General features: G+C 32.8%; 1 protein-coding gene across 1 annotated transcript; it reads right to left on the reverse strand.

The window, feature by feature from the left end:
- Nucleotides 1-17,086: 17,086 nt before the first annotated feature.
- Nucleotides 17,087-19,110, reverse strand: LOC124353841. Its single transcript, XM_046803862.1, has 2 exons — nucleotides 18,973-19,110; nucleotides 17,087-17,579 (listed from the first exon to the last, which is right to left on the reverse strand). Exon 2 carries the CDS (start codon nucleotides 17,572-17,574, stop codon nucleotides 17,236-17,238), a length of 339 nt encoding a protein of 112 aa, XP_046659818.1. The 5' UTR covers nucleotides 17,575-17,579; nucleotides 18,973-19,110; the 3' UTR covers nucleotides 17,087-17,235.
- Nucleotides 19,111-19,323: the final 213 nt, after the last annotated feature.

Below are 19,323 nucleotides of genomic sequence, written 5' to 3' on the forward strand. Positions count from 1 at the left end.
TATCTAACGAATGATTAGAAAAGAAGAGCCTAGTCCATGTGCAGTGAGAGATAACTGATCTGTAGGGTCACAAAAACACCTGGTAGCCTTCACAGCAAAATGGACCGATATGGTCTAGTGATGACTTTCCAAAACTTATCCGCTCTCAATATAAGCAACGTTGAAAATATTTTAACTGACCCTACTTAGAATAGAATAGAATAGAAAAGAAAACAAAACTCTCTTCATTGCAGGAATATACAAACGCAATTTCAAATTAAATGAAACAAATAACACATGATTAAAACAGTTCATAAATAAACATAATTACTTACAACAAACAATAATTACTACTAAAATATATACTATAAATATGTAAATTCCCGCAAAAGGTAGCCCTTACAGGCATGAAGCCCAATTATAAGGGAACCCTATGCTAAGGTTTACCTCCCCGTTAAAACGAAAATTAAATAAAATCCTTATATTAAGTTGAAAAAACAACAACACTTTCATAATAAATTTAATATCATTCTATGTAAAAGAGTCTGCCAAACTAAAAATAAAAATGGTAAAATTAACACAAAATTATTCCTTTTATCATGTAAAATTAAATAAATATATTATAATATAGTACTTAATTTTATAATAACATTTTATATAAATATACCATTATATTGTATTTTAAATATACTAGAGCTAAAAAAAAAATAATACTACAATTATAAGGTTTGCGATATAATAATATTAAAACATTTTCTCTTAAAATCCATAGTTCTTAAAGATATATCTAAACTATTGGCAACATTGTCTAGCAAATTTAATGCCGTCAACATTGGTAAAGTGGCATGCCCCACCGTTCTAGCAACACCACCCTACACTTGTGGGCGTGCTTGTCCTAACATTATTTATTTATAAACTATTATTATAACTCTGCTGTTTGCGGACATCTCTACATTTTTTTGAAGGGTTGAAACACCAGAAGAATCCATCAGCCTTGCGAATGTTATCTTTGATGAGGCAGTAGACTGGTTCTCCCCCCCCCCCACCCCCCCCCCCCCCCACCCCCCCCCCCCCCCACCCCCCCCCCCCCCCACCCCCCCCCCCCCCCACCCCCCCCCCCCCCCACCCCCCCCAAAACACAGTTTGAACGTTAACGGATTTTGAAAGACTCTTCGACTTCATATATCCCATGAGCAGAAAATTTACACATTTATTTGAATTTTGTCAAGATTTTTTTATCTATTACTTTACAGAGCGCTGGTATTTTGATATTTTATTGTCCCACTCCACATAAATCGGTAATATTGCTTTAAAGTATTACTAGACGAAAACATTGTTTTCAGTTATAAATCTGTTACCAGTTAGTTTGAGTTGCCAAAAGTCTACAAAAAATAGATTATTCCAATTCGTTGTTTGATAGATATGTTGTGAAGTCTAGTTTAATACACAAATTTTAATACTTTTAATACAAATAAAGTAATCAGCAACAAGCAGCGAGAGCGCAGTGAGCCCCCCTTGTCAATACAACACATCAACACTACAAGTCATAATAATTATGTAAACAAGAATGGTACTCCCCACATTTACTCTTTTGATAATGTATAATCTTCAGGGTCAAAGATGAAAGGTTCAGATTATATCACATTTTATATTCTTTGAAAACGTAATTGGATACTGATTAGTGTAATTTACAGGGAGATTTTAAAATACAAAGTGTATTCAATGTGATTCCAATAATACGTATAAAAAATACGTCGCAGACGGACGTTTGGGATACAGTTGTCTCAGCTTCCTGATCTAAAAAATTGGCAAATTAATGACTATTATTAATTCCAATAATAGTTTTTTAAAACGTTCTCTTAAAACGTTGGAATTAATTAAAACATAATTTTGTGCACTTATTTAAATGTTGTACCGTCAATAAAGTTACATTGTTTAACTGTTAAAACAATAATTTGTAACTACGACTATTTATCAAATTTACATTTTAACAGGTCGATAAGGTTTTTTTTTTCTATTTTTACAAGGTTTTAATAAACCGAATACGCTTGTCAATGTGCCTTCTGTATTTAGGCAAAAAAAAACGTATTACTTTGAATTCATCTATTAAAATAGAACTTAAGATAAGACTTCCATTGTCCACCCGTATTGATTACTTTTTCTACCGAAATATATTTTGTAATCTCTGGGTACATATCTGTGTAAAAGTTTCACGTTATTTTAGGAAATATTAATAGAAATAAAAGTAAAAATTATGGCTATTCGATTTTTTAACGCTTGTCTTACCTTGACTAGAAGTAATTATCCGTAATCAACTGACTTTTTTATAGTCTAGTAATTATTCTTTCATTCGGAAATGTAACACTGTTTTATTTGAACGCGTATATTTTAAACAACATAAGTTGTTTGAACTATCAAGAGAAACAGCGGCCATTTCAATTGTTGTGTACAGGGAAAGGAGATAGGGAAAGCATTGTTTACTTAGGGAAAGTAATGTTTGGGAGAGGGAATATCAGCTAATGTAGCTACGAGGATATTTTAATTAATTCCGAAAATTTGAGCTGTATTGAAAAGTAGCCTATTACCATACAGAGTGAAAAAACGCATTTTTACTCGTACATATGGAATGGAGTATTTTTTAAAAAACATCCTTTGTTATATTGAAGTTCCTTTATTCAAATAACTGGCAGTAATAATTTTATAATTAGCGAGTAAATAAATTGAAACTTGACTTTAACGTTTCAGACAAGATGAAACTCACAGTCCTGCTGTGTTGCCTGGCTGCCGTTCTCTACACGGCCTCGGCATTCCCCAGTTATGCTGCTCCCCCCCACACCCTCCTCTCTCAATAACAACAAGGGTTTCCGAGCCATCAGTGACGCCTTGGACTCAGCTTTAGGCTGAGGTTTACGATAATCCTAGGCAGAGTAAAGTCCGTGGAGCTCTTCCCGCTGCTTACCATGAAATCCAGTACCATAGATCAGGGAATCAGAGGGAACACGAGAGGGCAAAGGATCAGTGGGGGCGTCGTTAGTGGAGGATCACGAGATAATCTTGAGCGATACGACAGGGAGCATTATGGATCAGGAAAATAGAAGTATTATATGTAGTATTATATGTCTATTGTTCTCAACACAAATTATGAATTAAGTTTAAGTTACTTCTATGCTTTTGTTGATCATATAATGTAATAAATTTGACTGATCTGATTAAATCTATAAAATAATAAACGTTTTACTTTCTGTAAAAACGAGTAAAAAATGTCCATACCTTATTTCTACTTTAAGATACAACAGTAGTTTGGCAATACCAGCCTTCAGCTAGAGGAATGGGGGAGGAACCGCAATGCAATGGACTGCCTCATTTAAAACTACTATTCTGCAAGTGTATTGGTGACTGCTGCAACTGCAGTGATACTTCCATCAATAGAAGACTTATTGAGGAAGAAGACGGTAGTGTATATGAGGAAGAAGAACCACTCCTGTTACCATCCCCATTGGCACTGAAGATGGAAAAGATACACAAACCAAATGGGATGCCCAGGAGATTCAGAATCAGGTTTCTCCTGGCCAAAACATCTACGACGATAAATGAAGGCAATACTTACTCCGGATGTGAGTACTTTAGAGCAATATAACTTCGTATTTTTCATTTAATTCTTTAACCACCCACATTTGTGACTTACTGTAAAGTTAAAAACATTGATTTACTATTTTATTCAGAATAAAACCCAGTTTAGAATTAGAACAAACTGGGTTATTTATTAATTACCCGTTATTTACATGTCCTTCTTACTTATCCCGATCCCACTTCATCTGATGATGACTGAAGTTTAAATGCCATAAGGAATTGACAGTGTACAGAAAATACATTTTGAAACTAATTGGTGATTCTACAAAACGTCTCTCAATACAGTAAAAATCTATAAAAACCTAAATTTTTATTAAACACATGTTAAATAATAAAACAGGTTCATGTTGAAGTAAATTTAATCCTCTACAACTCTTTCTGTGAATTGAAGGACTGGAGACAGAATTTTAGCAAAAAATGTGTTGCATAACGGGGTTTTTCCAAAATTACCAATTTACGAGCTTATATTTCAATAACGATAACAGACAGCAAACTATGATAATTATGATATATATATATATATATATATATATATATATATATATATATATATATATATAATAGATGTAGAAACATTACATTTGTTTGAGACAAAGCCGCCTCTACTGAGATATAGGATAAAAAAAAAAAATTAAAAAGGGACTTTTGAATATCCCCTCTTCCCCCCCCTTGCTCCACCCCTTCGGTTGATGACTTATATGTTATACTACCAAGTATAAGACTTTATTATAGAGACCGAAACGTGTCTGTTACAATCGTGTATTTAACTGTTAAACTTCAGCCATCCGTGGCCAAAGTGAGTGAGTTACACTTTCGGAAACTGTAACTGCCATATTGATTGGTTTACTTAAGAAAACCTACCATGTTATCAACATTCATCTTGTCCTTTGTACTTCACGCATTTACGACATTGAAAGCTCAGAAGTACTATACTTGCCTGGATCTTCTGCCTCAAGATATTGATTCTCAAGTTCAATTTTGTTAGTAAATTTCTGCTTTGTATGAGTTTTTTCTAATTATTCTGCAGCTATTTAATTTTTTTTGCTCATCCTATATATAGGTTTATAAAATCAATCATTAACCCACTCAAGTTTTCCTCTTAGTACACTCTCGAGTACAGTATAATAAATTGATGTTTACGTAGTAAAGCTCTCGAGTGGCCAACTTTGTTTCAAAGAACCAACAAAGTTTCTCAAGAAGTAATATTGTGGCAGTAAGAATAGGTTATTAAACCTAGATAAAACTTGTAAGATTGCGATTACTGGGCGCTGTGATATCAAGTGGATTAATTACTTCACTGCTAGTAAACTTGTATCCTGACAGCCCCGTCATTCCCTCTACTTATTTTACAGACCTTATCGTATTTTAGACTATAAAATATTAATTTACTCGTAATTAAAAAATTATCTTCATGTAGTTAGTAAATATACGTGGTTATTATTAAAATACGATTCAAGTAAGTACATACCGAGAAAGCTGATTCCTGATTTTAATTATAGGGATATTATTTATTAAATATGGATCAATATAAAAAATATTGAATATTAAGTGTAGTAACTAGTTTTGCTCAATTTTTCTTGTTCGAAATATTATGAATATTTGAAATCGACATAACTATAAGGATCACTTTATAGAACCTTCAAAAACAATGATACACAGTTATTGTTTATATAATAGTATATTCAGAATAATTATTTACATTGTTACTAATTTGTAACTAACTGGATCAGATTTTTGGATTCAGCAGTAACTTATTTTGTTTTGGAATCATGGAAAGTTCATCCTATGTACTAAATTGTTGTATTGTATGTTTTTTTTAAAGACACATGACACAGAAACGGTGAAATACAAAATAATTAAATCGTGAAATATAAGGGGACTGTCAGAGGTGTCGTGGTACTTGCTCTCCCTGTAAGTGGCGGACACAGGCCAAGTCACTGCGGAGCAAGTACTTTTTATCCTTTGTTTGAAGTTTATTTTGATGATGGAAGGATTGTGAAGGAAACAGGATTTTTTCCGGATATTTGCCAGTTTAGTGATCGAGAAATTGGTGGTTGTGATTCCTCACTTACACATGTCACAACGCTTTGGTATGATTTGTTTATTTTAGCCTAGTTTGTAATTATGTGTTAGGTTAGTTATTTACCTGAAGAAGAAATCAGATTGCAGATATCGAAACATAGTGTTATTTTTTTAACATAGTGTGAATCTTGATATATAGTTACCTGGTATCATAAATTCCCCACCCCATTTAATTTACTTATGAATAGAGATGGAGTGATTTACTTTGTGGGATGTTTATAAGCCATCTAAGGAGTTTTCTGATGTATGACATTTTTTGACCTTCCACTCTCCAATGTGGTGTTTGGAGGTAAGCCAAAATTTTTAAATAGGATCTCCTAGCAAGTAACATCTCCTTTAAAGCTATTATCAAACGAAGGAGAATAGCGCAACCTAGAGGTCTCTAATGTTACCTTATCAAATTTGGTGGCCAAATTAAAGTTTGAAATCCCCACAGTTTGTTACATTTAAATTTATTTAAGGCAGATAAAACATTCTCTTATTAGTTATTATTAGAATTTATGATACGAAATCATAAAAAAAGTTATTAAAAAAAATCAACAAACATAAAAACCATGATTAAAATAGCATTTATTATGTTGTCCTTTGTCTGACCGAAGCCCAGTAGGAAGTTCTGGAAATACTAACAGCTGGTTTTACCATATCATCTCTTATTGGTTACCAGTTAATATGTGAGACACGTTCAGTCCACTTTAACACAGTCACTGAACGCCATTATTCTTCTTTTATAATAACTTTAAAATCAGGTGTCACTTGCTAGAGGTTCCTATTTAAAAATTTTGACTTACCCCAAAATACCCCACTTTTTGGGGGAGGGAGGAGTCAAAAATTTGTATTAATAAAAACAATTCTCAATGTGTCATATAAACATCCCCCAAAGTAAACCACTCCATATCTATACATACGAAGGTTTATATATATATATATATATATATATATATATATATATAATAAAAATTAGATAATAATACTCGTTAATACTATCTGTACCACACTATTTCAGCTGATACTTATTATGCAAATAAAAACTCTTGGATAACTACGTGGCTCGTTCTGTGAATGGATAATCTGTCAAAATATTTACAGTAAATAACATTTTAAATAAACTTTAAGAGTAGACATGGATGGTATATTTTGGAATAAAATATTCTTATTGTTTGATTCTTATATTAAAGTAATATACATAAAATATTGTCCAAATATGCTTTGCTAACTGGATTTTGTGAGCTTGAGTATCAAACATCGAAACATCTTCACAAACTTACACGTTTACAATGTTTATATGATGAGGAAGGATTTACATCTTTAATAATATATCAATAATGTTAAAAAAAGGTGACAAGTTTCGATGAGGTTCAATGACAAATTTCCAGTTTATAGATAATTTCATTTTAACAGACAAAGTGATAAAGAGAAATTATGCCATCCAACTGAGTAATAGGCTTCAACGATCATACAGATTTCATAACTTGACATGCTACATCATAGAACTTATTCTTATTTATGTAAAAATTACCAGACATACAAGTAGACAGACATTAAATTTTTCATTATTATTTAACGATACGTTTGAAAAATGATATTGCCTTCATTACATATAGACGGCTTTGTGAGAAAGTGTAATAAAGCGTATTGACTGCCGATCGCAATAAAGCAACCCTTTTCCACTCAGAATAGAATTACCGTAACTACAATTGATAACGTGGAGTGTAACTCTTTTCTGTTCTCTCTTACAAGTCTCCCTCCACCCGCCTCTCACAAATTCCTCCATTCTTCCTCTTCACCTTTCTATTTCCTTGTAATGCAAACAAATTTTAGTTGGAGCGGTTACTGTTCCCATCCCAATCACTGTTCTTTTCTTTCTTAACATTCATGGAATTAATTATGTACAAAACCAAGTTTCGTAAAAGCCTAAAGGATACTAACACTCTGCTGTACAGCAATTATTTCGATGGGCTATTTGATTCGTTTAGCATTTTTTAAATCTGTATTTAGGAGTCTTAATATCACTGAAGTTAATATAACTTACATGTCAATATAATTATACACTGTATATCTATATAATGTTTACTTGTAGTTAGTGTTTTGGCCCGCAACTTGATTATGTAACGTAGCATTGTAGTGTGCGTCAGGTATAGTATGAAAGGGTTAAAGGGGGTGAGCGCGTGGGGACACAATGTAGGTTAGGGGCATAGAGCACAGAATAGTGAATTCTGTGCTCTATGGTTAGGGGAGTGTATACTGAGCTACTATTGCAGCTGTGTTTTCGGCTCCTAGCGCATAGCGGTGGCCGGCTTGTAAAAGGCACCGTATCTGTATGAACTGTCAAAATCAGTGGCTTCTTCGTATTGCGTTGCATCATTAGGTGTGGAGTGGTTGTACATGTACTGTAATAAGATTAAACTTGCTAAACAATTTGTTATTTATGTTTATACGAATATGATATAGTGTGATAATTCCGAAATATTTATATAAAATATTGTAACATAGACTAATATAGATTCGGGAAAAGTTATTCTATAGTACGGTAACATAAAGAAGTGGGTGTTATAGAATTTGAAATGTATATGAAATCAAGATCTTGTACATTTAATGTGCAGTATAAAATAACATACAGCAATAAAAATTACTTCTTTGTTGAGTAGTATTTCATTTATTTTTACAGACGAGCATATGGAAATGTGTCCACTTTTAGAAAATCTTGATAATTTTTGTTCATTTTGCAAGATGGCCTGTACGCTTCGATAAGAGTTTTGGTTTGTACATTATACCTGAGTGAGCAATATTAAGCTCGAAAAGCGATATGACCATTTCGGCCTTTCTATTTGATATTGGTACAGGACTGTCTTGTTTGTTGTTATAGGGGGCGTTATCTTACACAATTGTCTTTCAGATTTGCGAATAATTTAGTGTTCATCCATTTTTCGTAACTGTCGAAGTTTCCTGACTTCTTTCCTGATTTAAACGTAAGTATAAAATTATCTATCTTCCTCACCTGCACGGACAAGTTATAAGACGTTGCCCCTTTACTTTAGCACCAAAGTACTACAATAAGTCAAAGCATTTGCTTGGTGTGTGTAGAGTGAACATATGTTTCATCCATGTATACTATCTGCCTTATATTATTTCTTTTTCAGCCAAACTTTTTAAAATTTTTATACGCAATTCACGGATATCGATCGATCGGATTCGATCAGTAAATATTTCTGTTATTGGGAGATTTCTTCTAGCGAAATTCTAACTTCAGTACATTGTTGTCAATGCCCTCTTACTTCCCTTTAAATAATGTTTCTTAATACATTCGATAAGGATTTCAATGTAGGCCGTTGGTGCTGTCGACGGAAATCATTTATCGTTCTTCGAACTACACCTAAATCAAAATTTTCCAGATCACTTTTAATATATTCATGTTTCCTTTCTTTGTTGGCATACTAATTGGACTTATTTGATTTTCCTCCTTTAGAATACGTCTGAGCTTGCATTCTGACATTACAGTGGCTTGAACCTTTTTTTTAAATTTATAGATGTCTAAGATTCCGCTTTACTTTTAATAAAGTATTACATTTGCTAATACTTTACGTGATCGGATGTGTATTGTGTATTAGCCTTTCAACTTCCTATGAGCACAAAAAACGAAAATAATGTACAAACAAAGGGCATTACTAAACGTGGATTTGCAAAAGAAAATGTTTTTAGGGCGGAGCGTACAGTTGGAGGAATTTAGCTGTGCTCGTGCAGCCCTAATACTACCCTTTCAAAAAACGAACGCTATCTGTGTGGCGGGTTGCGTTTACGTACTAGCCGCTGAGATGAAGGCGCAAGAATCTCTTTAACGACTTTAAACTCACGATTTCGATTTGCCGATTATTATTCACACATACGTTATTTTCAAAAACACGTTAAACAACAATATAACAACTGAATAACAAGGATAAGTCCTATTATTGTTATTATTTGATATTCTCTATTATTTAATTTACAATCACTTCAAATAATATTTAATTAATTTAAATGCTAGAATATAATTTTCTAATAACAAATGTTACTTACAATGATTGTTTTTACATTGGAGTTCTTCAATTCCACTCAAGTTGTCCTCGTCTTCTGGGTCACTCTCACTACTGTCTGTATCCGAACCAAACTTGATATCTTGTCTTCGCATAGAGCTTTAGCTTGATACATAGTGAAAGATGTATTTCTCATAACCACATGATGTTGGCTTCGGCCCAAAATTAACTCAATGGGATTGAGGTCTGGGTGGTAGGGCGGAAGTCGTAAGATGTCATGACCACTGTAGTTGAACAGTTTCGTCCAAGGCGTACCAGACATGCCTTGGTTTTGTATAGCTGCACAAGTTTGTAGAGTTCAGGATAAAAGGATATCGTCGCAGAATGGTATTCCGTTTTTTTGAAAGTCACACCTTCATATCTGCTTCCTACTTTTAGAAGTAGGAGCTTTATCAATTTGTATGTTATGGTAGGGCGCGTTATCGAATACTAGTACTGAATTTGGTTTCTAAATTCGGTAACACTTTTTCCTTTATCCACTGCATAAAAATGTCCCCATTCAAATTGTCGTGGTAGTCTCCACTATGGTTGCTTGCTATCCAACATGTAAAAGCATTGGGCAAGAACCCTTTCTCTCCATCCGCATGGATAATTATTAGTCTCTCGCCCTTGGAAATCGGCACGTGTAACCCTTCGTTTGAGCCATTTGACCAAGTTTTGGTTAGATACGTGAGACGATAGTATATAAGATTCGTCTAAATAAATATTATGGGGCGTCCTTTCTCCCTGTAATTTTCAACGCTCTCAAAGTATGTTATCCTCTTGTCTCGGATTTCTGGCTTTTCAATTAATAATTTCCTATTGTTTGCCGTCCTTCTCCAAGTAAATTCCAGATCCTTTAATACCCACCTAAAACTTTTCTCACAACCCTGGAAATATATTTTGTCCCTTAGCGCCTCCCTCAAAAGTTTTGCAGTCCGCTATTCGATGTCCTTCAACAATGGAAATTGTCAACTATTCTACGTCGTTGACGGTTTTTGTTTGGTGTAGTAAAACTTGCCTCACACATGTTACTAACCTTCAACTTGTTAAGTTCACTGTTTATTTTAGTCACAACTCGCTCTGACACTATAGTTGCTGCAGCAGTTCTTTGGCGAGCATTTGACAACGGAATTTTAACAGTTTGATGGTCTGGCCTCTTCCTTCATAAATGTATAAACATTACTCACAATTTCGCGAGCCTGACTATGAATAGGCTTTTGAATTTTGACTTTAACTCAACAGACATTATCGGTAAAAAAGCGAAGCACAAGGTACACTCAGCACTGTCTTAAAACAGACTGATTGTGGCGAGTGCGATGAGTTATTTGGCCAATACGCTTCCTGAAAGGAGGGTTTTAACCGTGAGTCAAAGGAAATGTTTTTCGGGACGCAGCGCATAATGCTACCCGCCACCCCTCCCGCCCATCACCACACACTCCAGGTCACGCGCACAGCTAAAGTCCTCGAACTGTACACAGGGCTGCAGACCGATATTCACCAGACACAGCCCTACAATAGACTGAGCCGTTCTCATTCACCCACCACTTTATTCGATTCCTTGCCTTCTGCGCATCTCGAGGCCACCGGTCATGATATACCTGGCGCACAATATGCAGTCTAATAGCTCAGGTAGTAAAAGCCAGTAAAAGGCTTGTCAAACTGGTGTTGGATTTTTGTCGTAAATGAAAGACGAGTGCCACTTATTTTAACACTCAAACTTTCGATTACTTTCTTAACTGGTTGTCACTTCCAGACTGTGATATTTGAATTTACAGCTTGCAATTTCTCTTCAGAAACTAACTGTTCATTGAACACAGGATTAATTAAACTAGGTAGGTTGTGCAGAAAGTTCACAAAATCTATTCTAGTCTGGATAGCATCAAGTTAGGAAGCATGCGTATAAAATTGAAAAACTGCAAGTGACAAAAATACAAGGTAGGAGTAAGCCACACAGCGTTTCGCGTAGCAGGCTTCACTTAAGCTGCTTTCAAAAGTTCAGATCTATAATATCTATTATACTTAAGATTTCCTGTGAGTAGATAGATAGATAGATATACATACACACGAAAAAGAAATTGACACACAAGTTATGTTCAGTCAAATTCCATGTTTGCACATGCATCCTCATAGAACTCATTCGTGTCTATTCTAAAATTAAGTTAAATCCAGAATAAGGTTTGGATTACTCAAGAAGTTTCCTTGGGATTTTTTTTACCTCATGATACTTTATTTTTTCCTATTAAACTAAGTTTTATAGCAGTGTTCAAATAATGAAAGGGTTTAAGATAAACGTAAGCTAGGAAGGGTACTACAATGCAAGATTCTGCTGAAAGCAAATCTTGTAATATTGAATTTCCATCTACTATTGTTTCGTTTTATTCTGTGAAAACAAATATCACATGTTCAGATCGCATATGTACTCAGCTTACTTCAAAATTATGTAGGGTTTATTCTTATATTTTTCGTTACCATCGTAATTATTTCTAAGGCCAATGTAATAATGTTCGCAGCCAAGTTCAGCCAAATCCAATGGAGCAACATGCACCATCATCAAACATAGTGTTGCTAGTATAGAAATTAATTTTCAAACTTTTCATGCAAAATTACAAATCTGTAGGCCTTTTCGTTTTTGAGATATCGTGCGGACAGACAGACGGACAGAAATGATGACAGACTTGATCACATATTTCCAGCATAGGAAGTGATACGCTTCGGTAAAGCTTAACCAATTATACAAAGAATAAAAAAAAAACTTTTATAGTTTGTAAGCTTTTCAATCTGTACATATTGTAACTCGAGTTAAGACTAAAACTTATACAACGTTTAACTATATTCAATATAAACAAGTACATTTAATTGCATCTGTCAAAGTACCTTGAATTACTTTATATATTAATGACTTTACATTTATTCATGATATGCACTCAATACTATACAACTTCTATATTTTCTCTAAGCCTTTTTTCCCACCACTTCGAATGATAGGTTTCGAGAAGTTCAGCCAATTAATTAATTTAGAGATTTTTTAAATACATATAAATCTGTTTCAGCTGTTATTATTAAAAAAGTCACAGAGTGTTATTTAAATACTCTAAAGAAAAAAGAAATATAAAACAAAATATTTTCAGCAGGAATCTTTAAGTAGGAACTGTTGGAAATATTCTTAAAACGAGGTCTAATAATAACAGCTACAAATTAAATTCAAGGTTTTACGGTAAGTGTAAGCATAAGGATATTAGTTATTTCATATAATTAAAGACTTCAAAACTGAAATCTTTTACTGAAATATAACTAAAGAAAATTTTATATATTTATATAAAATATTATTACTATACAATAGCTATTAACAGCTTATTAATATAAAATTTTATTTTCCATCGTGTTATTTACTGTGAAAATACACGTCTTTATATTCAACACTTTTTCTATAGACCTGACGATAAAAGATCTCTAAATTATTCTATACGTGCCTAGAAAATTCTCATAGAATTATAAACAAATTTATGTTTTTTATCCTCAGAAAATACATCCTAAAGGGCTGTTGCTAAAAAGGCTATTGTCTATTTTATTTATAAAGCAATATCCATGTCGAATACGACTGGTACCACATTGAATTTACCTAACAATAATCTTACCAGCCATTTTACTGTTTAGTTTATCATTTTAACAAATGTCAAACAAAATGTACTTATTCTTGAAGACAACGAAAATTCATGTTGATTTCATACTCTCCACTCTCATAAGCCACCGCATATATGTATTTATATTTATTAAAATCTATTGGATTACTGGCTTATTTAGTAATCGTGTACAAATTTTAAACTTGTACGTTGAGTTCTATCTAAACATAGAGCAACGTTCTTGTGAAGACAGTTTAAGAATCAACTGTCTTGGTTGGTTGTACGTGTTAGTCTCCATTCAGACTTATCATCAGAGTTGCTAATACTGTTGACATTGTTTAGTATTATAAATGTCTAAAATATCGAGAAATATAGTAGATCTATTGGACGTGTTCGATTATATTTTACGTAAGTAACCATCACTGTTTCAAGCAGTACTGTTTCTATCGTTAAGTATTACAAAGTTCCTTATTACTGTGAAATGTAATAAACTTACTGGAACATACAGTATTTCCATCTTTGTAAAGTTATCACCAGTATTGTGATTGTTGTCTTCATGAAGTATTACACGAAACTAAAACAAGAAATGTTTGAAACATTTTTCTGTTTTTTTTTTTTTTTTTTTTTTTTTTTTTATTTCTTTTACGGAATTAATACGTCGACAAACCCATCATTAGGATACTTGTTTCACATGTCATAAGAATATTCCTGAAATTATATTTTTCTGAAATGTGACAGAATAATTGTTAAATACTACATTCCGGTACCTAGTTCTGACTGAAGCTCATAAAAAGGATGGGAACGTTGAAGCATGGGATGTGTAAGTGGTGGATAGATATCATGCGTAGTAGTGTGGGGCTATCCCAAGGAACAATCAAACCGCCTCCCGTAGCGCAGATCGGGCGGGGCTCTGGACAGGGAACATTGGACACGGACCAATCAAGTCCTGGAGCTCACAGCTCGCATAACAATGCCTTCTGAATATTCCTTGCTCGCTCCATCTCCAGTCTGGTTTCTTAATAGAACGGAACGCTTATTTTGCAGAACATACAAAAACAAAAAGTGAAATTGTGTAATATATATTTTTATCAATTCTACCGTACTCAAATCATCAATCATATCTTCAACATAATAAGATCGATATATTTAAAATTAATTAATTATTTACTAACCAATGTTAGTAATAACTTTACACTTTATTACTTAATAGAATCTAATATATGAGTCAGAAACATTATAGAAAAAAAATCTTGATATGTGAAAAATAAAACATGAACAACAGCGGATATGCATTAAAAATGAACGAATTTTGAAAAAGAAAAACAACAACTAAAAGCTATTCATACATTAGAAAGTCAGGTCACTTGTAATGTCTCCCACGGGTGGAACTGTGATTACCATTATAGTAGTTGCATCTTTTGATTTACCTCATTGCCACGTATAAGGCGGTCTTTTAGGTGTTATATTATCACATTAGCTAAGATTAGACCTTTCGTCCGGGGAGTGAGATCATATCAGCTCTTTATATGCTTTCAAGACTATAAATGTAAATAAATTGAAAATAGTGGCTAAATTAATGAAAAATATATAATATGTGCTGTCATAAAACATGTCAACACGGGACGGTTGATTGCATTTAATAGCCTCTTTGAATTAATACAGATTTGTTGTAATTCAACTATAAAGGTCAAGATTGAGATTTTAGTAAATTTAGAGACCAGTGGGGCGTAGCCCGGAAGATTTTTCGTTGTCAGTGTACAACAAATATACTGAAAGATATATTTCAGATTTCCAGATACTTATCCATTACAAAGTTACTCCTTGACCTTTTTTAAAAGGCGTTAGTGAGCCAAACTATACTATTGATGCAATTCCCTTCATTGTGCCGGAAGGAATATTTATATTGTAAATCACTAACCTTTAAATGTAAATATTCAAGTAGACTTTGTTTATTATTACGTTTTTTATATAAATTTAGCAGCTCATATGTAACACAACCTCAACTTGAACATGATTTTGATTAAAATAAATTAATTACTCAAATAACTGAATATCTGAAACTATCTAGATCAACTATAGTTCAAAGTTAGACAGTTACAACCCAGACGGAAACGTGTCTATTACAATATCATCTAACTGTGTAACTTCAGCGATCCGTGACCGAACTGTGTGAGTTAAACTTCTGCAAACTGTAACTACCGTTAACTATTGACTGGTTTACTCTATAAAACTTAACTATCACCTGGAAATAGTTGATTAGGAATACATTAATAATTTTAATCATATTATATTACGTTATTTTGTTATCAGGACTAAGTGTTGTCTGGCGTGTTATATATTATTTTGAATGATTTGGAACCTTTGGCCTACCGGGTATTGTAATAAATATAATAACATAAGGTTATGTAATACTTAAACTTTGTGCTAATTGGTGAAAGTTCTTGATTACATGGAGGAACTGAGGGTGTATTCATGTAATTTTGGAATTATTTATTTTTGAGTAAAACCTCATAAATGTTGTTTTAATTTGCTTTGAATAGAATACTGCCAAACCTCGGCAAAAATAATGTATTGCAATTAATTTAACAATTGTAAGTTTGCTGAATGTTTTATTATATCCTAGTATTATCTATAGTACAAAGGAAAGGGTTACCTAACGATGGTTGTGCTCCTTGCACGGAAGATACATTAAGAGAATTCCTCATCTCAACAACTTATACAATTCTACTTTCAATTTCCATTTCTAAATACAACATACATTAATGTATAGTTTATTTTTTCACGTTTAAGCATACTATGCACCGACTATTCGTCTGATTATCGAAAAATAGCAATGAATTATAATTATACATAATTAACATAATACATAATTTTTATATTAAAACAATATTTAATAATATACATACTCGTATAAGCAATAAATACATCATACAAATGCATTATAAACAAACAACCCGATCAGCAAGTAGCCCACTTTTTTGTAGAAACATTGGCATGTCTATGATTTGTTACAACATAGTAGGTGAAATTTAATAGTGCGGTTTAAAGTAAGTCGAGAGAAATTTTGCTTTAACTATATTAAAAAACAATTGCCCTAAGTTGTAATCCTTGTTTATTTAATATTTATCACTATATCCCATAAGCCCACTTGTATATCAAAGTGGGCACTTTGATATACAAAAAAAAAATTACTTTCAAAAATATTAATTATAAAACACCACTTTGACAAAGCTTTATCACAGTACAGTATTTAAAATATACCACTAGACACGTTTATGTTTTCTTCAATGAGATATTCTAAAATTACATTTTTACATCATGTACGATGAACATAAAGTGTATAAGCCAATATTCTTTAGTTTACGACTTCTTGTTATCTAGACAAGTAATAAAACTTCATAACAATACATATTATTTCTGTACTAAAGACAACCTTTGCGTATTACGTATTTATACAACAGAAACCAAACTTTATCTTAAGATCAGATAGTGTTTATCATATGTCAATTTAAGACCTTATACATTTTCATATTGGCATCAGAATTTTTATTGATTCAGACACATCTCGATCTTCATGATATTCTGAAGACCTACACTATTCGATTTGTAGCAATGAGGTCTTCCTTTATTACATGACTATGTAACGTTGATAAAAGATGTGACAAAGATAAGGAAATAACAAGGGACAAGAATAAGAAATGAGGTATGGAAATTATTCACTCGTTATTACAGAAAGTAAACGTTTATTGAATTATATAGAATTAATCAGATCAGTCAAATTTATTACATAGCATGGTCAACAAAAGCATAGAAGTAACTTAAACTTCATAATTTGTGTTGAGAACAATAGACATATACTACTACATACAATACTTCTATTTTCCTGATCCATAATGCTCCCTGTCGTATCGCTCAAGATTATCTCGTCGTCCTCCAGTAACGACGCCCCACTGATCCTTCGCCCTCTCGTGTTCCCTCTGATTCCCTGTTCTACGGTACTGGATTTCATGGTAAGCAGCGTGAAGAGCTCCACGGACTCTACTCTGCCTAGGATTATCGTAACCTCCCCAGCCTAAAGCTGAGTCCAAGCCGTCACTGATGGCTCGGAAACCTTTGTTGTTATTGAGAGCAGGAGGTTGTGAACCATCGGTGGGGAATGCCGAGACCGTGTAGAGAACGGTAGCCAGGCAACAGAGGAGGACTGTGAGTTTCATCGTGTCTGAAATGTTAAAGCAATGCTTTAATTACTTCTTATTCAATTTGAACATTTTTACTAACCGTTATTGGATAAAGAAACCACGATACAGAGAAAAGGCTACGTATAAGGGGAAGATATTTTACCCTTTCAGTATTCTTTCAGAGTTAAAATATGTACCTGACAATACACACCCAAATGATGAAACAGCTACTTGATAGTGGGTGATTCGGCCAATCAATTAATACATCAATTATTCGATATTATAGTTATTTTGACAACAATGTGTGTTAAATGCAAATCATGTATAATATAATTATTGATTTATTATGTGTATATATGAAAAATATGTTTGTACCTACCATACAAAATTAAATTTGGTACTATTAAATATTTTTTGTACCAAAAAAGTAAAGACTATTATGTAAACCGATATGGAAATGTTGTTTCTGTTAAATTATTTTTATGTTATTTTATAAAATATCCTTACAAATTCAGGGTCACTTATATAGGTTATTGAGATATAAGTTAACAGATAGTCGATGAAACGTACCCATCCAATTGCAAGTGCGAGTAAAATATAAAATTATTAGTTGGTATTCTTGAAGTGTTACTGTACTGTAATCACAGTTTTATAAATAGGAGGACTAGTAATTACGATGGTCTGTTTTATGTGACATAAATGTGTCACGCTCTAAAACCAACATTAACACAGAAATACCACCTGAAAATAAATATATAACAGCTAAACAAATGACAGGTGAGTGTGGAGAAACATTAATTTCTTGATAAGGCATACTGATTAGATGTTCTTGTGAGCATCTTTTAACACAAAACACAGCATTAGTTTTAACACAAAAACCACGATCTGGAATAATGATTACTTATTAATTTTCCAGCAAGCCAATTCTTGAGAAAATTGACAAAAGACTAATACAATCTACAAAGATATTTATCTTTTGTAATTGTAACAATAAAAAGTTATTCAAATAGAAGAAACTAAACCTGTAGCTTTTATGTACATAATTTTAATTATTGAAAATTACGAAAAAACTTTACATGCTTATTTATTAAACAGTGTAAATCGTATTAAAATGTCTGTTTTAAATCAAAGTAAAACTAATCTCAGTTAGTTAAAAATGTGTGATTTCATGTCCAGAATTTGAAAAGCGTTAACAAAGTATTTAATTTTAATACTTTAAAGTAGACTGTTTAAATTGTTAATACTGTACAATATAACACAGCACAATACTGTACAGTATTGTGTAATACTGTATTGTTGTTGTGTACTGTACTGTATTGTTGTATTGTTGTAGTTGTTATTGTTGTAGACTGTTAATTGTTGACTGATTGTTTGTTTGTGTTGTTTTGTTGTGCTGGTTTCGTATTTTTTAAATACGAAGGACACTTTACTCACCTGTTGATCAAGGAAGCTGCGAGACAACTGTTTCCTCTGGTCGTATTCGCTAGTTTTATATACTCTAATTTTCCTGCACTAAAAAAGACGTTTGATGCTAATTTGTGGCGCAAAAATCCCCCCTGTGAATTACACTGAACCCTTCTGTAAAGTACAGTAATATTTATTTCACTTCTTGGAATAGCGTACATCACTCGGGTCCAGAGCGGAAAACTTATTCCTAAAAACTGAACTTTAACTTGCGACCTTTCCAGGTCATACATTATCTGAAAAGAGCAATGCAAAGAATGTTGTGAAATTTGTAATTGTTTTGACCGATAGGGATAGTGTTGTCCAAAACAAACGTAATGC

Source organism: Homalodisca vitripennis, chromosome 2 (genome assembly GCF_021130785.1).
Source record: "Homalodisca vitripennis isolate AUS2020 chromosome 2, UT_GWSS_2.1, whole genome shotgun sequence".
NCBI lineage: Eukaryota > Metazoa > Arthropoda > Insecta > Hemiptera > Cicadellidae > Homalodisca > Homalodisca vitripennis.